Here is a 21723-nt window from a genome sequence, read left to right as displayed (position 1 = left end):
AATTGTAATGTTTTGGAAAATTATTCAAAAGTTAAGCACTGAATGCCAAAACCCACCACGGTTGGAGTCCGCGCTGCGTGGTGAGCTGCGAGCGAGAGAGTGAGAGAGGTAGAACTCTCTTAAGCCGCCTAACAGTGGACTAACAGCATGTTAATACCAGCCACTGCTATTCGAAATGCAACAAAAGTGGTTTGCTCGCTCGAAGTCGGTTTCAGTTCGATTCAAATTCCCAACGCGACGGTTACACCGCCCGATCCTCCCGACGCTCACAAAAAGCAAACTATGAGTTGGCGCTTCAACGCGGAGAATTCGAAATCTCAAATCATATCACTTCGCAAAGATAAAGAATTCTAAATCGTATCGCGCCGACGCGTCTTGTTTATTAGCGATTGTTTTGTGATTGTGCCGTTAGTTAACGGCAATTAATGTAAATTGGAAAAGTAACGGATTTCTTGGCCGACGTACTTAAATTCCGGTACTTGTGTGCGTTTTTCTGCATTTAATTCATCAATTTAAATTCCTGCCCCCCTGCGTGTGTGTGTTCGATTGTGTGTGTGTGTCCGTCTGATTGTGCGAGTGTGCGAGCGCCAAAGGCCGCCGCCAAAAATATAATTTGATCATTTCGAGAAAATCTCTCTCACATCGGCTGTAACAACAACAAAAGCAACAACACCTCAACCATAACAACGTACAACAAGAACAACAGCAACAACAAAATCAAAAGCAACGCAAAAACAAAATAGAAATATCGCTTTTCTAGCGGGTTATATCCAAGCGAAAGGCTAGAAATTTCGCCACAGAGTTTTATTTTTGCTCCACAAGGGCAGGTGTACGGGGCGTATGTAGAATTTTTACCGAAAACCGAAAGAAAAGCCGAAAATATAAATATAAATAACAACGGAAGTGTGGGAAAAGCGGTGCCCCATATGCTTATAGCTTTTCCAACACATGAGAGTGTAGACTTTGGTCCGAAAACCAAAATACCGAAAATACGTACACATAAATAGAAATGTGGTCTCGAAATTGATAATAATTCCCATGCTGAGTTGTAATTTCTTGCAACCAAGCAAAACAAATCTATTAATGGAATTGCTATAAAACTCGTGTAGACGGAAATCAAAAAAAGCCATCTAGTGTAGACTTTCGTTATTTTTTGTGTTGTTTTCAATCCAATTACTCTGTTTCTTTTCAAACAAAACTTAAAAATAGAAATGCCAGTGTCCGAAAAAAGTCCGCAACTGTCTCGTTAACACGCAAACATCGATCAAATCGCATTGAATCTCTGTGTAGAGTTTTGAAACCTAGCTGGGCTTAGTGTAGAATTTGGAAACTGAAAAGCAGAAAAACCATGGTTTTTCCTGCTAATGAGCTTCGTCGCCAGTTACATATATTCTGATTTGGTTTCTTGTTGGCCTACTAAAAGAAACTGGCTCACGCGAACCGCTCTAAACTCAAGCTCGCAGTTTAAGTCGAGCTCAAGACTCGCACACACACTCTCACACACACTCATACACACTCACACACACACTCACACACACACGCATACGCACGAATGGCTCTGGCGGCGAAAGGTTTCCCAACCGATCTGTTTCTCATGTCTCTTTCTGGCCCATTCTGGTTTTTTAGGTCCCCAACGTGGTCAACGAGTCGTGGTCAAAACGAAAGCAACATCATCGTAAGAGAGAACAAATCGGCGAAAAGAAAAAAACCTTATAAACAAACAACAATTTCGTGGGTGCCTCGCAACGTGTGTGAATTCTAGTTGGCGCTAGAAACAATAAATTAATTTAATTAAACTAAGTAGCTGAGAAGGAGCAAATGGAAAACAGAATGAGTGCCAACCGAAGAAGACGAAGCAGTTTCCTCTGCGCGAAATCCGCAACCATCGAGAAGCAGCACAAAAGACGCAGTGCATCAGCTGCGAGTGCAATTGCAGCAGCAGCAGCAGCCGCATCAACAGCAGAAGCGATATCAACTGCACCCTCCAAAGAGCAACTTTCTCTACCGATTGCTGGTGGCAGCAGCAGTGCTTCAGCTGATGAGGATTTACTGGAAATGCCTCGCATTTGCCGATGCTGTTGCAAACGGGATTTGAAATTACTCGGCTTATTCGAGGCCAGCCAACCAACACTGGCCAACACAACAGTGGCATCAGCATCAGCATCAGCATCAGTAGCATCGAACAAATCATCGGGAACATTAGCAAAAACATGTGCGACAGAAGCAGAAACCGAAACTCCACAGACATTGTCCGCAAATCCAGTAAATCCCGGGACTAAAGCTACATCATCTCCATCAGAAGCAGCTACAACGTTGTCCGCATCCACACCCCCCGCATACACATCCACATCCACATCCACATCGACATCGACGTCCACGTCTACGTCTCCCATGAGGCGTCGCACCACTAACACCACCGCTCCAACCGCTCCACCCGCTCCACGTGGTCGTAGCAGCGATAATGCCGTCGACTACACCCTCAGCGGGGCCCACAGCAGCATGGACATTGTCCTCGAGGAGATGACCATTTGGATGCTCAATGTAAGTAACACCATATACTATGCTGTTATGCTACTATACACATACGACTATACTATACTATACGCTCCTCGACGTCCTTTATGAACTGCTCAGCAGCTCAGTGGGCTTACTACGGCCACCACCCAGCCAATCAAGTTCTCTTCAGAGCATATCGAAAAGTTTCTATGGGTCGTGTTTAATTTTTAATGTGATTTATTCTTCTACACGCATGCAATAACACACACTGGGCAGCCAAGTATTGGCGCACAGTGTAGCCTACTAATGGTAACCAAATGGGGGGCGCTGGTTTTCAGTTCAACTCATCGAGTGCAGAACGTCATAGCTGTGCAGTTCTATAAATAGGAAATGAATATTTCCTTCTATTAATAGGAAATGTCAGTGAAATCTATGAAAACTTTGACATCGGTACGTTGGGCGGCCAATGTGTCCAAGATTTCCATACATTTCCGCTGCCAGCAAGTGTGATTCTATCGTTTTTTTTTTTTTTTTTTGCGTTACATTTGAAATGCCGTGGAAAAAACCCATTACCATGTGGTAAAGCATACGTTCTTAATTTGGATTTTATTATTTTTGAAGATTTGCATGTCATACATAAATAAACGTAGTGAGAAATAGGCAGCCTAATTGGAAATTGGGAATTGAATGTTTTGAATGTTGTTATTGTCATATGTATATTGGTAAAAGAAACCCGTTTCCTAGATTGATTATAATTTGTTTTTAATTTCAACGATATTTTAAACTTAATAGATCAACTAATAGCAGGCCATTTCGTATAATAACATAACAAATATGGAAATTTCAACGGACCATTTGTGCAGGCGCGGAAACACCTTTTAAATATTTTCTATTAATTAAAGTAATTAGCCACCGTGTAGTATAGTGGACTATGGCCCAGCTTTTTAGCGTGTAAATTCCCCAGACATTCTCGATTCCCTCATCTGACTGACTGACTGACTCACACACTATCTGTCTGTAGTATGGGCACAACTTGTACTCTTGTACTCTGACATGCCTTTGTTCCGCCCCAGGATCTCTGGGCTCCAAGGACTCCCTGCTCCCAACTACATGTTCCCCCCCCATTTCACCCCGCTCATGTGTTATTTTCCCTAATGCAGGCAAATAAATTAAATTGTCTGGCCATTCGCAAGAACCAAAAGTAAATAAATAAGGCCTTATTTATAATGCCGCAGAAGGTTTCACCCGTTTCACATGCAATTTGCTACCGCAGACGATATGGTAATATTAATTTTGGGGCACATTCGTCGACGCGTGTGTGTCTGTCTGGCTGCGTAATGTATGTTTTTAAAAGGGGCTTAAATAATCCATTATCTTATCAGTAACACGTTTCGCTCTTTCGTTTTATTGGTTCTAATACGAAACGAACGAATTTTCCGACTTTTATGACGCTGCATCAAGATAGCTTCGTTTGCAGCAATTATCTGTTTTTGGTTACAATCATCTGTCTCGAATTCTTTCAACATTTTTTGTTTCTTTTTTTTTTTTTTGTTGTTTAATGATACGTGACTTTTTGGTTGACCCTTTTGCTTAACAATCGTTTGTTGTTCAGTTTTTCAGTTTTAATGACTGGAATGCTGGAAATGAGAGATTCATAATCATCGCTGTTGGCCAAAAAAGGGCTATGCGCCATATAAAGAGAAGTAGAAAGTGCGATGCATTCTGCGTGTCACGTATAAACACTGCGTTCCTTTGCCATTCAATGGCACCTCGATTTCCTTGGGAGGAGAAAGCTGTATGGAAAAGGCGATCCATTCTCAGATTTCGTCGCTTTGTATTTGGTATTAACCTGCTCTGTTCACTTGGCTTTTATCAGGGATTAATCAGCGTAATTGTTTGGTCTTCTTATCAGACTTTACCTAATCAAAAACCAAACAATTTGAGATTGCATATAGAACTTACTAGTTCTAGAGCTCATATTTGAAGTGTACATCCATGGTGTAGTATACCAGAGGTGCCTTTCCATCATGCCCACAAATATTGTTGTTACCTATTTGCTATTCTTAACTTTATGCCACATTGCGTGCCAATGCCTGGCTGTGTGGCATGTTTGCATGTGTGCTCGGCCCTTGGGCGCCATAAACATTCAACGAATCCGGGTGGAGCCTTTTGTTTTCGGTCATCGAGGTAACGTTCTTGACTCCACTGGACTACAGTACACTTTACTCCACTCCACTCCAGTCCACTCCACTTCATTTCACTCGACTTCACTGCACGACGTCAAACCTAAATCTTGGCTTTATGGAAGGCCTCTAATTGCAAAGAGTGGCCAACGTCAACGTTACTTTCCGGCCAATTATACGGCACCCGCTACTTGTGTTGCCCCATTGAGAAGGAACTGCCACGAGCAGGTAGCCTGGTCAGGTCAGGTTGGCCTGGCCAAAACACCTCTCACTTCCAGTGTTGTCCACTATACCTATACTCTTACTGCTCCACTACTCATTACCAATAAAAGTCGCATGGGGGGAAACAGGTTTTCTTTTTTTGGTCGAATGTTATTCGTAATCGTATTCGTATATTCGTATAATCGTAGTCGTATTCGCTCTTGTATTCGTTTGTATTTGTGGTGCCACTACTGGATTGCCGCTGGTGATGACCGTTGTTTCGATTCTCAAGGTGTTGCATTAAAAATGCTTTGACCTTAGGGGTCTAAGTTTCGGACTGCAGGCTGAAACTCCTCGCATACAGCGCCACAACAACCGGCAATCATATAAATTAATCCGGCAGCCAGCAGTCAGCCGGTTGCTGTTTATATGGCATCTAGCAGATACGGATTGTTTGTCGACAAAACGCATTGATAAATGACTTAAACGCATAGTTTTTCGTCTGGCAAGCGAGATTTGTTATTCGAATTCCGAGTGCGTTCTCTTGACGCAATCTCGGCGGGATTGTTTATTTAATTAGTTCAGTCGGAAAGTGCGAGAATAAGCCGCAAATTGGGTTATACAAAAAAACCGGCTAAAGAACAACAAAAAAACAATAACAAGTAAAGTTAAGTGAGATGTGTGTAAAGAACACTTGACGACGATATGGAACTTTGGCACGTTACAAAGCGGATTTATGATCTTGCAGCTAAATTGCTTTCCTGATTTGCTTTTAATTGACGCCTGAGCAGCAGCAGTCGCACAAAAGAAGTTCTCGATTGTGAAAACGAGTGGAATGATGTTGTATGAATTTCGAAACCGCTTCCGGGATTAATGTGATTATTTCTTTCGCCTGCCTGCCAATTGTAAGGCAAAATAAAACGAGACTTTCGTTTTTTCGTCTTTCAGTTTAAAGTTGTATTGTTAATAGTTGTAGTTTGGATTTGTATTTGAATTTCTATGTGTTTTGCATGAAAGAAAACTTTCTTCGGCCTGGCACGCCTCAAAGTTCACTCTCGTTCGTTAGCCGCCACATTCGGTGCGTTTGTTATTTATTTGCATTTTCATTTTCATTTTTGTTTTCATTTTCATTTTCATTTTGCCCGCAAAAGGCCTCAATCATCAATGGAGTCGGGGCAGCGATTTAGCTTGGCGACCAGTCGTATTAATTGCCGGACAAATCTCTCATTAGGCCGCAAGGCAATTACCTCGGCTTTACAACACCCAACCAGCACATATAGCACATATAGCTCATATATAACATATACCACATATATAACATATAGCACAAATAGCAGACATAGCACATGTGTGCATGTGGATACTATATATTATAGAAAAAAGCGCAATCAATCAAAGAGAGTGCGGATTGTATTATACACACGTAATTATTGGATAGAACTACTTATCGGTTAGCCTTTTGCACGCTTTTATCAACAAATTCAAGTGTGTATCATTATCGTATGATGATCGGGCATATTATTTCCATTTAAGCCCCATAGCTTGCGATTGACATTAATGATGATTACACACGCGTGTTATCCGACTGCGCATAACTCGCCCGTATCGTACTTATTTATGTGCGTGTGACTGTAGTTAGTAATGCCCCCGAAACCGGGAATCTGATATCTAAAATCTCAGATGCTGTCTGCTCCCTACAAAGGGAAGAGGTAAGAGGTGTGAATGCCTGACTCATTTCTTGCGACACGATCCTCGCGGGGCCATCTTCAAGATAAATGCGATGAGTGGCCAAAAAATACAGTGAGAGATACATTTAAATTACATTACGCGGGCCTGTAAACATTTTCATTTAGCCGCAGGGAAAGTTTCTCCTTGCAATGGAAACCAGATTCTGTTTCTGTATACCTGTTTCAGTTTCTGTTTCTTTTGTTTCACTTGCGGCTATCATCATTTACTTGACCAAAAATGAAAACAGTGTCAGTGCTTTCCGTATCGCCATGTGGTTCAAGTTTAAAGTTTTGGGCCACGAGATTAGGCGCATCTAGGCTACCTTATCTACTTTTCTAAACACCAGCTTTTGCCGACTTGACAACCCAACCAACAACCGTACATAAACAAGATTCCAATAAATGTATTACGAAAAGAAGAAAAAAAGTAAATAGATAGACACAAGCCAGTTTCGAGGGTGTTTGTTTATATCTGTTTATGAGTGTTATTTATGTCGACTTAGTGCGCTCTCGATTGCAGCTCCAGTTATTCAACTCGGATTTGGCAACATTGTAGTGCATATTTTGCCACCTTCTTTATGGGGTTTTTATTTTTTTTTTTCTAATTACGCCAATTGAACTGGGCCTCGTAAAATGTCGATTAATGTATACAATAAACCAGCAGGCCATCAGAGTAACTAGAGACAAGCTAACTTGGCGATTAACAATCGGTGATCGAGAGGTGATATCAAAATGAAAGCAAACAAAACAAACAACAAACGTATGCTTCATGTGTTTTTCATGTGCCTGACCTCTTGTGAGGAACTACGAGTGCGATGATGACGTCTATTTGATACGAGTGATAGATAGTTCCTCTATGTGGTGGAGCTAGTCTCAATTAAAGCGACGACTTGGGGGGCACAGTAATCGCTGTCTAGGCTAATTCGTTTTTAAAATGCCACTTCAAAGGTCTTTTCAATTTTCCCCGTTTTCCCCAGTTTCATTTCTGTGATCACTGTGTGTGTGTGTGTGGGGATAATTAGTTTGCGTTGATATAAATGCACATCAATAGTAATCATGATCATACTTTTATTAGGGTAATTTGTTTTGCTCGATACAAAGGCATATCAATAGCACTTACAAGTTCAAGTATCCGTTTCTAAGATTTGTTATTTTTGTACGTTTCCAAACGAAAGGTTAGCCTATTCCACCAACGTCGGGTTTTTTTCAATTTGCTCACCCTGAACGTAGCTGCCTATTACGTTTTCAATTTTCAATGTACGAGTATATAGCTAAATTACTAATCGCAGATCGGTTAGTGCACACATACGTACTAACAAATACCCATTTCAAAGCGATCACGGTCGACCTATTTGATTGTTGGCCCCGATTATTGGGGGCTTATCACCTGGGAAGTGTTTTTATTTGGACAAAACCAAACAAATCTCTAATCACATTGGCATGGCAGTGTGGCACCCGAAGAGCATCAATGTGGAATGATGTGTTTAGTTTAGTCAATGAACCTATTGTATTTCGGGTGATGCTTTAATTAACCAAAACGAATGACAATGGAAATCACGTTCCTGGGAAACATAGCCATAAGTGTGTGTTTGTGTGTGTGTGTGTGTGTGGACAATGGAACTTGAGCAGGGGATTTGCTTATCGCCATCCAGGGGTTGTTTTGATCAGTACTTATGGGGCAATTTGAAAGGTTCAATTAGGTGGCAGAAGTGCAAACAGAGGGCGTACTACCGTTTGTGTACTACGTACCACAGCTCACAAATCGCACACAATGTGATACACAATGCCACGGATCTGGATTCCAGATCCCAAGTGCTGGTCGTACATCTTTCATAAAAATCACTGATGCCCCTTTCTACCGTGGAGCGGGGGAGAGTTTTCATTTTATTTATGGATGTGCAGTGTGGGTGAGCGATGGCCTAGCTACGTGGTTGGTTCGATTCACTGGTTGGTTGGTTGGTTGGTTGGTTGGTTGGTTGCTTGGTTGGTTAGCTTGCTGCCGGTCTTCTAGTGGCCTCCAAAGAATTCTGAGCAGCACACACTCACACACACACCTCACCATACACACCTCATACCATCTCGTGGCAGTCCATCCTGCACGGGTTCCCCGTATCGGTTTTACGGGCCTGTCAAAGCCACAAGCCCTAAATGAAACGAGACGGAATGGAGCGTGTGTACCTACCTTATGCAGACGGACGTGCATATTTTTATTTATTTATTCTTGCTATTTAACACTACTGCCACCCTCGCTTTGACCCAACCCCTCCGCCTTCCTCCGCTCACTGTCCACCAGTTTCGATCAGAATTCGATTTGCCGGGGATTTGGTATTGTTTTTTTTTTTCACACACATTTCATTTGATGTCGTCACCTCACCTTTGATTGCAATGCCTGGTGTTGAAGGCCCATGACCAGGTTTTAAATTCTAAATAAACAGAGAGCATAGGTCCAAAACGCCCGTAATCCCCACCCTGTTTGCCCATTTCTTTCATTTTTGTTTATTGCTTTACAATTTTTCGCATGGTATTATTTAGCAACTGGCCCGTGTCGTTTTGCTCTTACTGTTGCAGCAGCAGCAAAAGCAACAGCAGCAAAAGCAGCAGCAGCAAAAGCAACAGCAGCAGTAGCAAAAGCAACAGCAGCAGCAGAAAAAGCAACAGCAGCAGTGGCAGCCGAGGAACTTGGCGAAACTCGAGCGCGTAGAGTCCATAAAATATTATTTTATTAACCCATTTTCCACGCTATTATTATTGCCAGTACCCCCAGCACCCACCACCCACCTACACCCCCAACCCCCCCTGCAATCGACCTGGCGCCCCCCAGAAAATCCCCCCATTTTTGTCATTGCAGAGTCTTATTGTTGGATTTTTCTTTTCTCTCTGCGTCTTGGCGTAATTGTTGCCAAGTCATAAAATGCAACGGGTTTTAGGCGATTTGTATTTCTTTGTTTCATACACTCGAACAATTATTTCGTCACGACTTTTAATGGCTTTCATAGGCAAATCGCAAGGCATAAGCAGCTGTTCTAATGCCCTTGCGCCCCATTTCCACCACCAACCCCCCACCCACCTTACGGCATTTTAATTTATTCCAAAAATCTTTTGCAAACTAATTAAAATTGCCATGAATTAAATGCTCGAACTTGCAGATCCCATTTTGATTAAAAATAGAACGGCGTTTATGGCGTATCAAATATGTCAACCGGATTATTTCATTCGCCCTTTAAAGATTTCGTTCCATGATTGTGAAATTCTTCATACCGGAGAATGTGTTTCCCCCTTGGCGAGCGGAACTTTGTCTTGTCGCAGTGTAAGTGGTTCAGTTTTGTACCGCTTCGCTGAATGAATTAGTTTCCCACGTGGTTGGTGACTGCCGCCGTGTCCGTGTCCGTTCACCAACTCGGATTTGCTGGCATTTCCAGTCCAGTTCAGTTTAGGTCGGTACTCCAATATACGCTGCTTTGCTCGATTGCCGGTTTGCTAGTTTGCCAGTTTGCCAGTTTGCTGGTTTGCTAGTTTGGTTTGGTTTCTGCACTGAATTGCCGGTACTGCTGCTGCTGCTGCTGCTGTTATTTTGTATTTTGTATTTCTGCTGGCCCATTGGCCATTTGGGTTTGACTTCATCGTATGCTGCGGATCGCAGCGGGTTTCTTGAGCCGCCTGAGCAGTTTCTTCGGCTTGAACTGGCCAAGTAACCCGCTAAGCTATAGATTCTACATATATGGCCGGCGGCAAATTTCCTTGCATTTTTTTTTTGTCCAATTTTTACTGTCGGTTCCTTTAGGAAATTGGGTTGTAATTGAATTTCCCATTGATTTTCGGGCTTACTTCTCAAGAGGTCATTGTTTCTCAAGTGGCGGAAATGCGCTCGGGGATCAATCAACTGGAAAATGCATAACCAACTTGGTTATGACTGGCTATGCGCTAAGGGATTCGTTTTAAGGGGGTTCCTTTTTTTTTTTTCCCACTCTCAGACTTTTATTTGCACACGCAGCATGTAAATAACTGAATGGCCTTTTGATAATATAGAGCATTTCAGGAGCATTTGCGATACAATGCATATGAATGAATCGCTATGCTACCCTCGAGATAATAAACCAGCACAGAAGTTCCACTCGACTGATTAACCGTCCTACTTACCCAACTGGAGTGTTGAAGGTTAAGTTGAGCATTTGGAAAAAGTAGATTCAAGATTTGCGCAAATAATTAACACAATCGGATCGCTTCGATCACATTTGATACAATTTAAGAGTGTGTTTATGCGATTTACGGCTCAATCAATTGCTTTTTAGTTGCCAGGGCATTTCGCGTTCGGTTCGACACACCTTGCTGTATCTGTATCTGTATTCGTATCTGTATCTTCGATTTCCGATAGCCACATAATAGGGCCTTCTTTCTTTGCTTTTCTTGTTTTTTTTTTTTTGTTTTCTTTGCTGTTTTTTTTTTAGCCTTATTTTTAGCGTATTTGTTGTGGCTGGTTTTTAGCCGGTTTTTACAAGCTGCTACACGTTTACTTTGTGTTCCCAGTGTGTACGTAACTTTGAAATTTTTGCTACTCGCTGCCGAAGTCTGGCGGCTTTTTGCATTTGCTGCGCTCTATTTGACTTTTACTTTTCATTTGCCGCCACCGCGAAGAGCTCAATTTTGTAGCTTTTTGTTTGCATTTCAAACGCCTTCCGTCCATATAATATAACCACTCACATTTCCGCCTCTATGTCTGCATTTGCCGCGCTCGTACATGCGATTGTATTCGGGCATTGAAGTATTCAAGTATATGAGTATTTGAGTATTTGAGCATTCGAGTATCTTGAGTATTCGAGTATCTGAGTATTCGAGTGGAAAAGCCTAGGCGAAAGATGTGAATTAATATCAGGGCGTATTGTTTCCTTTTTTCCTTTTTTTTCTTTCTATTATTACTGTAGCTCTTGAGGGAATTTGTACTTCTATGCCGCAGCGATTGTGATGAGGATTGCAATTACTCTCGATTAATGAACCCCGCTGATCTCACCAATCTCTGCAAAAGAGAAATTGTGCCAACTTTATTGTGAATCTAGCCAACCAACCGAGCAGCACAATCTGCGCTGTATTACATCTCAGCCAAGCGTTAACCAAAATCCTAATTAATTTGTTATGGCCTGGCATATAAAAATCAGGCGTAAATACATTTTATATATATGTATGTACATACATATGTATATAGTGACTCCCTCGACTCGAACGACCTCAAGTGAAACAGCGGGATATATAGAAGCCGAAAGCCAAAAACGGCGGTGCAAGATAAAGCGGGCTAATTACATAACGTTAGCACCGCGCACTGGTTAAGTGTAGAAACCATTGCTTTTTGGCCATTTCTACGACCATTTAATTGGCCAATTTCGTGTGTGTGCCGCTTGCTCCAAATTTTTTTTTGCTTGTAGTTGCGCCTTAGCCTTTAATTTTGATTTCCCGAAAAATTAGCTTTAATTGAATTTGAACATTTCTCTGAATCTCTGATTTCACAATGCCATCAAGTTTATGTGTTAATACGCGTTATTGTATAACAAATTGCGCTATTTACACATATTTATCACACTTAAAGTTGCAAAAATTTATGCATTTCGAGTGCTGCAGTTTTGAGATAACTTTTTACGCTTATTTCTGCATTTGGCAGCAAACTGTAACAGTTTTGTGTATAAGATAACAATTAAATGTGGTTCCGTATAAAAAGTGCTGCATAGTCATATTTATTTGTGACTTTTAATTACTGCAAAATGTAGCTGGTTTTATTGTTTTTATGTTTTTTGGTTTTTTGGGGGGGAAGAGAGCAATTTCTGGCGCTATCATTAAACAAATAATAAACGCTTACTTTGGCATAATATTTATTTTGTGCGCCTCGTTGTCTGGGACGTCAGAAATTGTAAGCCGTTTTTTGAGTGATAACAATGGGGCAAAAAGCAAATTGCAAATTGAATTCATATTCGCAGTGGCCAACGCCAGCGCCACCATCACTATTATTGTATGGTAATCTGATTTAAGTTTCGTGCCAGAAAATGTAAGCCGCATTGTAGACAGTGTTTGTGTCTCCGGTTTTATTCCCCCGCCTCGTTTTGACGGCCCACAGAGAAGTGCAATTGTACGTTTTTGGGGCTTCAGTGAAGCGGAAGCGTTGTGTGTTCAACTGCGGTTACTCTGCATCCACATCCACATCCACATCCACTTCCATACTCACACTCGCACTCCGCATCCATATCCACATCCACATCCGAATCCGAATCCGTATTGCGAATGCGAGTGCGAATCTGAGTCTGAATCTGAACGTGAATTCGCATCCGCATTTTATGCGCTCGCACAGACACACAACCACCCAACACCATCTGATCCCATGGATCAGATCCGGCGGCATAAGTGTTATAGAGAGGGATTTATTCACTCAAGTGCTTCTCATGGTTCAACAATTTCCACTTCACATTCATTTTAGAGTTCGCGTTTCTTTTCTTTTCTTTGCAATGCGCTGCGTTGCGTTGGTAATCTCCGTTTTATGGAAACATGTCAATTGCTAATCAGCATGTGATTAACAAGTGGAAAATCAATGCTGACAGCTAGCTAAATAACACAAAAAAAAAGAAAAAAAAACAGAATAAAAGTGGCTGAATAAATGTTTAGCTAAGTGAAGGTGGGCTGGTGCTATTAATTTGGTAGTGGTGCGGCTTCTCACCATTAATTTAGTTAACTAAACCCATTGAAAGTCATTGAATATCATTAGTTAGCCTGGCCTGTGGGGCAATTAGTTGCGCTTCTTTTAGCCCAGGGGTTGACTGACATTAATTGGCCAAATCAACACAATCTAATTTTATTTTTTAAGTTGAATCAGACCAGACAACAAACGTATACGTAAACGTAAACGTAAACGTAAACGTGACTGAGACATTATTATTTGTGCCCAGAATGTGGACACAAGTTTCAATTGTAAGCTAAACATGTGGATAAGTTGATAAATTGATTGTGTGCATTCCCATTAAGTCCCATTAGTGCCTTTAACATTGAAATCTTTTTTTGATCACATCTTGAAATCCAAGCACCCCAGTTCCTTGTTCCATGACAAAGGTTCTCAAAATTAATTTACACAGTGCTGCAGTGCATAACTATGACGATGTGACGAATTAAACCAGAGATAAGAAAATTGCCGCATATTGCAATTATCGTGACTCAAAACTGCAGTGAAAGGAGGCATTTTTGCTTTTCCAGGCTTGGCTGACTTTGTGATTTAATAAACAAAGAAAAAGACATAGTTCCGCTTTGGTGGTAGGCTGCACCAAACCAAACCAAACTAAACCAAAGCAAAGCAAAGCAAACCAAAACCGTAAGTGCCGCGTTAAAAGTCACTTGGTAGTGTAGTTTCGCGGCTTTATAACTTTATTAGCCACCACTGGCGATCCGCGGAACTTCCTGCTCAATGTGCTAGCCATAAAGCAAAACACAAAAAATTCGAGCGACGAACTTCGAACGTCGAGCAGCTGTTTGTTTCAATTGGCAGCCTCTTTTGGCCACTTAAAAGTGCTTTTGGGCGGGCCAAAACTGATGGATATCTCTCTCTCTTACAACGTTTGTATGCGTGCTGTTTTTTTTTTTTTTTTTTAATTTTAATGGCTTTCTCGCGGCACAAACTTTACAGTAACCACAGCGAGTTATTGTTTTGTATAATGATCGTAAAGTGGGAAAAAGTAAGACAAAAAGGGTCGAAGGTTTCGTGGAGAAAGTGTACTACCGCTGCCGCTCATAGATGTTAATAAAGAAGTGTACTCTTCACCTGGCCCCTGACACAACACAAGGTCCAACCGAAAAGCGTGGTTTATTGAACTCGCAACTGGCCAGTCGGCCTGAAAGCTACAGCCAAGTAGCCAGCATGGGCAGTTAACCTGGCCGGCTCTAACGGTCAAGAAGACTGAAGACTAACGACTGACGACTGACTGGTGAATCAATGAAGACGCGCCGTTGAAGAGCCCAACCCAATCGAAGCGTATCCACTTGGACATGTTCCAGGCACCACAGCACCGAAATCAGAATCAAGCGAGCAGTATTTATACACATTTCCATAATGCTAATGACGTTACCCACTCGCCCCTCGACTCGAATCCACAGCGTCATCGTCATCGTTTCGCTTAATTCCATGCCATTCCATTCCAATCCATACAACAATGTGGTGTGGTGGCCATCCACAACACGCCTCTCTCCTCCTGTCCTCCTGTCCTGTGTTGGCTTGGTTGTCGTCTTCCAAACCAGAACTCGTGCTAAGGTCATTGCCGATACACTCGTAATACTCCAAGTCGGGTTTGCCGGGTATTTAAAGACACTGTATACATGTATACTGTGTATACTGTACCATGACATACCATACCATGCCATACCATACCATTCACCTTACCATACCATAACCATACAAAAAAAAAAAAAAAGTAAAAGAAAATACAAAACAGAGTGGCATCAAAATGTGCTTAAGCACCGGGAACGAGGAGCAGCCGTAGCCCTTTTCTGGCGAAACAGGAGACCCAGACGACGATGATCGCTATCTGAGTTGATGACTTTATTTTCCCGATTCTCAGCTCTTCCTGCTGTTTGCCTTTCAATCCCAAAGGCTATATTATGTATCGCCTTGTTTTATTTATACACCAATCACAGCCTCAGCGTTCGGACACTTTCGCTCCGCTCCTCACGACCAACTGGGAATTTTTATCTCTTTTTTTCTTACAGTTTTTATTTATTTATTGTTTTTTTTTTTTGAGTGTTGTGTTGTGTTGCGTTGTGTCCAAATCATCAGCAACAGCACGCTAATTCCAAATCACACTCACACAATGTGAGTGTGCATCTCGAAAGATTTCACTTGCAGAGCCAGGAGCCAACCATAGAAACTAGATGAACATTTGTGGATTTACCACTCGACGTCATGAAGATCACTCTTTAAATATGTACGCATGGTCATTTGTGTGGGCGCGCCCCTCAAATCCCAAAGTGTTTATTTGGGATACTTCTCATTCCTTGGCCTTTTGCCTCTGTAGAATAGATCTTGCGCTAGCTGCTTTTCTCAACAATTTTCTCAAAATACCAAGTGCTTATAAATAGGTGTTCGTTTCGAAAGGCATTGGGCACCAATACGCACAGAAAAACTGGGGAAATCGCATTTTGCCTTGAATATGGGTCGCCATATGCGCCAATGTGGCAAAAAAAAACAAACAAAAAAAGATTTTATCATTTTTAGCACATTTTTAGCACATTGGTTTCTAAGACAAATGGTGTATAGGTGTAAAATGGTGTGTGTCACCTTTGGTCTCTGTCAATATGTTGGCCTTTAGCACTTTTCAACCGATTTTCACACCTGTCTAATTGGGAGTAGGTGAAAATTCGTCGAAGTGCAAACACAAATTAGCCAAAACAATCCATTCGTTCGAATGGCTTTTTAATGTACTTAACAAGTAATTTGCTGCCTCTCCACAGTGTGAAATGTGGCATGAGTGGCCTGTTTATGTCAGCGATATATTGGGTAAACACTGCGAATGTGACATTTCTAGCGAAACCCTGATAATTTGAGGCACTCACTATATAAGCGCGGAGTATATATAGCTTATTTCATTCAATCGGATTAAAGTTATCAAAAAGCGCATTCGTATGCCGAATGCCGAATGCCGAATGCCACATGCCGCATACCGCTTGCCGCATATCGCATACCCATTCAATTCTATACAATTTCGCCTGCGGGTGAAAGTCAAAGAGTTGAACTTTATTGTTCGAGTAGACAACTTTCGGTTTGGCAGCAGCAACAGCAGCAGTAGAGGAGAGCTCACACATGGCAAAATTTGAATATTCCTTTTGAAATTACTAATAGTATAAAGAGCAAAGAGACCTAGGCGACCATAAAGCCAAACAAATAAGCTTTGGCATTAGCCAAACTTACAGTGACAAACTCACTAGTCGAGTAGAGTCTAGTAGTCATTCGTATTTAAATACTTTGCGTAGCATTATCGCATTTCTGCCTGGAATGGTCGAAACAAAAACTTTGCCTGCCGCAATCAAATTTAATGGTTTTTGCCTGGGCGCTGCCAAGGAATTTGAAAACAAATTAGGGATTTCCCCCCTTTTTTTTGTTGGTATGGGCGTTGGTTGGCGGCGTTATCCATTACTCGCATTATAACATCTTTGCCCGGCCAACACTCGCTCTTACGCTCGAATTAACTTAATATTCTTCAGCTCAGAGGGGAGCACATACCCTCATCCAAACCCAAAAACTCCCACCCATTTGTCGTCCTGTGGGGCAGAGCTTTGCTTTTAGTAGCCACATACTCTGCTCGTGCTACAGAATGCCAAATCCCCGCTGTCATATGGGCTATGTCCCTTGCGAGGATGCTAAGCCCCCAGAAAGCGACACAAATTGCAGGTGACAGACCGCAAGAGTGGGTGGAGCGGGAGGGTCGGGAGGAGAAGGATAATGTGTGCATCCTCGTTTTATCCTGCCATTTTGCAATTTCTGTTTATGGCTTTTCGAGAAGATCCAACCTAATGAGTAACGCAGCGAGTTGTACTTTTGTGCAATTTGTGCATTTTTCCGCGCCGTCAGCGCCTCTGCACATTTAACACATTTAACTCATTTGGGCACCCGGCCAATTTCACATTAAATTTCGCCAAAAAACCTGAGCAATACTTTCCACTGAGCAGTGAGCAGTGAGCAACCAAATCAAATTTTATAAATAAACAATCAAAAGTGAGGAACGCGCCGCGAGGCTTATAATTAAAAAGTGATTGATGTGAGCGGCAAGGTGAGGAGAATTCAAAATGCCAAAAACAAATATGCAAATATCAGAACACTTTCAAAACAAAAGATTGCGAGCCTTCTGCGTGTGTCAGAAGATATATGGGTATGCATAGCAAACCATCTCTAGACCCATCTAGTTTTCCATATATACATATATATGTATATATATTTGTCTAGTTTTGGCGAGCAAATAAATAAAAGAAAACAAACCGAGTGAGCTGCCTCGTATATTTCGATTAAAGTGTCACTGTTTTGGCTATTTGCATATACGTTGCTATTATCGTTTTTAATCAGGTTTTTGCACTTTGCTGTTTCGCTTTGCGAAGGTTTTTTTTGGTTTTTTATTTTGAAGCGCATGCTGGATATTTATGTCGCTGCTGCCCGATTGTGCAGATATTTTAGTTTATGGCATACTTCTCACAAGCGATGCGATGTACCCTTATTAAATATTCTGACAAAAGGCTGTTTGTACCTGGGAGTTGGAATTCCTCAACTACGGTTACCTACCATGTTATGGACATTTTTTTCCCCTGTTTTTTTGTGTTTTTTTGGTTGGAATTTGAATGCCTTTGGTCATCCCACTCGTATGCAAATATCTCTTTTTTTCTTACACATAAAAGAGCAGAAGCTCTCGAAAAGAATGCAAGCAATTTGGGCAATCTAGTAGCTGCTCGACCACTCAAGTGTATTATAAAAGCTTATAAAATGCGCTCCACGCCCCTGAAAAAAAAAAAAAAAGAAAAATATGGAATAAAACGAGGGTACTCACAGTACTTAAGTGGCAGTGTGAGTTGTGCAGAAGAGTGAGTGTGTTTGGCGACACATAAACACACATTAAACCGCTATGATGTGTGACAAGGCCTTAATGCATGGTTTATTTTTTGTTCCCTGTCTGCTGGCCGGGTTAATCAACTACGCAAATACGGCCAGAAGTACCAGTTGGTCCGCAATAACACACCAGCACCCAAACATCAACAGCCACATGTCCACCTCCAACTCCAACTCCATCTCCACCTTCACATCCACATCCACATCATTCGCATCCTCATCCACATCTGAGTAATCAGTCCAGGGCGACGCCAAAGGGTGGGGGGGGAAGTAATCGAGCAACCCTCGAGCAAAAGTCAGCAACACTTAACGCCTTTTGATTGTTTAATTTCTCAAATTGTTTTATGGATTTATCCCCCTGGCCGGACGGCCCACAGCCCACAGCCCACGAACCACGACTATATGCCGTCTGTCCCGGACACACGCCAATGAAAAATTAATACCGAGGGTGGCCTGGCCGCCAAAAGGGATTCGACTTGCTGCACCGGCGGTCAGGAGTAGGATAGCAACAACAATAACAATAACAACAACAACAACAGCAGCAGCAAGAACAACAACAACAACAGCAGCAGCAAGAACAACAACAACAACAACTGGAACATCAAAAGGCGGTGGGCTTCATTTTTCACCGCTTTTGACATTTTGCAGCCACCGACGGGAGCCAGAAACAATCAGCCAGCCAACCAAAGAGCAGCAACTCAAACCGACAGCCATCCGAACAAAGGGCGATTCTGGGGATCTGGGGATCCGCGGGGATGCCGCCTAATCCCCCACTGACATACCACCGCTTGCCGGCGGACCAACGGACCACCAGCACGAACAGGAGCAGCAGCAGCAGCAGCAGGAGCAGGAGCAGGATTCACCAGATGACGCCCTCCTGTGCGCATATTCCAATCAAATTAGATAGAAAGGTTTGCCAGGACGGCCAAAAACCAGAGCTTCCGCCTTTTTTTGAGTCAGTATCTGTTTATGTTCCGGTCAAAGCGAATCAAAGCGGATGCACGGACGCGGATTTTGAAGTCCGGAAAAGTGAAAAACGCTCAAAAACAGAAGAGTTTGCAACAGAGAAATATATATTGTTGATTCAATGGTTATAAATAAAACAGCACACTGCACAGAAGAACTGTGTTTGTCTGGGTCGCTGTAACTAGAATGTGTCGCCAAACGGAAATAGTGAAATATTCTACAAATCAGAGGGGAAAAATGTAACAAATTCAGCACGGCAACGAAATTTCCCTCAATAAAATAGGTTGGCCTTTGCCAAGAACACAAAACAGCAAGAAAACAGAAGCCCACATAAATAAGTAATGTAATAAAACCAGCGAGAAATTGTATTATTTAATTTAAAAATCAAGACGAATAACGCAAATTTACACATTTGATTAATCTATTTATGAGTGAAATTAGCCTTTGATTACACCGCCAACAAGTTAATTAAAAAAGATGTTTCGCTTAATGCGACTTGAGTGAAATGTGCAGGCAGCAGCGCAAAAATAATGATAGCTGAGAAAATGTTGTTTTTGTGATAAAACCAAGTCTGCCGCCAAAATACAGAAAGCAAGCCAAGTTCAAGCAAATCCATAAAATATGCAAAAACGAGAGACGGCACAAAAAAGCAAGGAAAAAAAAACTGAGCTGTCATATGAGCGACAGCAAAAAAGAGCAACATTTTAACAAGTAAACAATCAAAGATATCATCGTACTCAAGTGCCACAAAGTTGAAGTGGCGTATAAAATAAACAAATAATGCGAATATAAATATAGATATGCAGCGATTCACAGCGACGTCTTGAAAAGAAAGTATATCGTTCCCAGGCATTGTGATTAAAAGTAAGTAAGTATTGTATGGATCGCAGTTTCCGTTTCGTTTGCCGCAGATACACCACCACAGCAGCAGATACAAGATACAAGATACAAGCGAAGTATCTGGTGAAAATAAAAAGATACTGACCTTTGCCTGGTTAAGAAAACAAAGTGAAGCTACAGCAGTAGGGCTGCAGCTCATATGAATTGTAGATCTCCGGAGGAAGTGTCGCAATTCAGTCTCTGTAAAATTGGATAAATTTTACATACATATAGGGTCTTTCTGAAAACATCCACGAAACCCGTTGATAAAAATCTAACAATTTCGAATAGACCTAGGCTCTTTTCTTGTTCTCGCGCAAAATGTAATTCGTTTTTGTGCTCCTATAGAATTTAGACTAAATTCGCCCGCATTATGATACTTTAGCACTCGAATCTTTTGTTTATACAAAGGAACTTTATTCATTGTTTGCTGTTTTGCGAGTTGCGAGTATCTGTTCCCAGAATGCCTGCTGTTTTGCTGTATATATTTCTGTTTCTCTCGAGTTTTTGTGTGATCTAGTTCAGTGTGGGTAATTAAGATGTGTGCGGCATTATTTGGTTTTGTTTCGCTAAAAGCATTTAAACTACACGAATTAATCTGTTCTGATTTGGTTCAGGGTCGTGTTAGTATATATGTACATTTATATACATTTATGTGCATGATTGATGTGTGTAAAACATTTAATGGAATCAATGGAATCAAATTGAATGAAAGCGGCGCAGAAGCCGTCTGTATTTGTATGTTTTTTCGGCCTCCAAGTTCGATTTCCACTTTTTAAAATAGATCACTTGGGGTGTCTCGATTTCTGTTTGTGTATTTATTCGGTTTTTCGTTATTTCGTTAGTTCGGGGTCCCGCCTAATCGATATGCCGGTCATTCTTTGCGTCTGTTTCCAGTGTTTTTCCACGTACCGCCCGATTGCTGCCCATTACCATTGCCATCGCCGCCATCGCCTCCCGATGAGCCGGAATCCCGTTGGTGGCCTGGATTGTATCGGGTTTCCCAGTCAGCCAGGCAACCTCCTCCAGCCACTTTTGTGGCTTTTGTTGCTCCGCCTATTAGCACATGTGTATTGTATGTGCACTCATACTGAATGGCAGATTTATACGCAGAGTGTTGAGCATTTTGCACTAGGCATTCGTTCTTTTTTTTTTTTCTGGTTTTTGTATATATGTATTTATTTATTTTTTTTTTGTTTTGTCGCTGCGGCTTGTGTGTGCTGCTGTTTAATTTTTCTGTGTACATTGTCCGCTGCAATTAAGCCAAATGGTGAAATGCCAACTCGAGTGCTGCTGCTGGAGTTCTACAAGTGGGTTGATTTAAGTGCAAAGTGGCAGCGCGCCACTTTGCAGCGCCGTCCATCCTGCCACCCAACCCTATCCATGCCCATCCTCCCATGCCACATCCTCTGCAGAATCCCTGGGTATTCCCCGGACCGGGCAAAATGCTAACCATTTACCGCCCAAAACGGAACCCACACCCAAACCTCCACCCCCTTCAACAGCCTTCCCCCTTCTTGCTGGGCTGCTGCTATGTTGTGGGCTTGTCTAATTCTGTTGTTTCCGCCGCCATGGGGCGTATGATTTATTAAGTATCCGTCCTGGCTGACTTGTGGTCTCTTTCGCACTCTTCACACGCAGCAAAAAATCGCATTTTTTGCAGCAT

The 21723-nt window shown here is 41.9% G+C and overlaps 1 protein-coding gene across 6 annotated transcripts in view; it reads left to right on the top strand.

Annotated features, from left to right (window-relative positions):
- LOC6538689 (protein split ends) overlaps positions 1-21723 on the top strand; it is a 38995-nt gene that overhangs the window by 3363 nt on the left and 13909 nt on the right. For 4 of the 6 annotated variants that reach the window (XM_039376107.2, XM_039376104.2, XM_039376109.2 and 1 more), the window contains exon 2: positions 1627-2541. In XM_039376107.2, the coding sequence (XP_039232041.1) occupies positions 1819-2541 (723 nt within the window). In that variant the 5' untranslated portion in view covers positions 1627-1818. Of the gene's footprint in view, positions 1-212; positions 484-1626; positions 2542-21723 lie in introns of those variants that run through there. The other 2 variants (XM_039376106.1, XM_039376105.1) reach the window with 2 other exon arrangements.

The sequence above is a fragment of the Drosophila yakuba genome, chromosome 3R (genome assembly GCF_016746365.2).
Source record: "Drosophila yakuba strain Tai18E2 chromosome 3R, Prin_Dyak_Tai18E2_2.1, whole genome shotgun sequence".
Lineage (NCBI taxonomy): Eukaryota > Metazoa > Arthropoda > Insecta > Diptera > Drosophilidae > Drosophila > Drosophila yakuba.
This window is presented reverse-complemented; position numbering and strand designations above follow the sequence as displayed.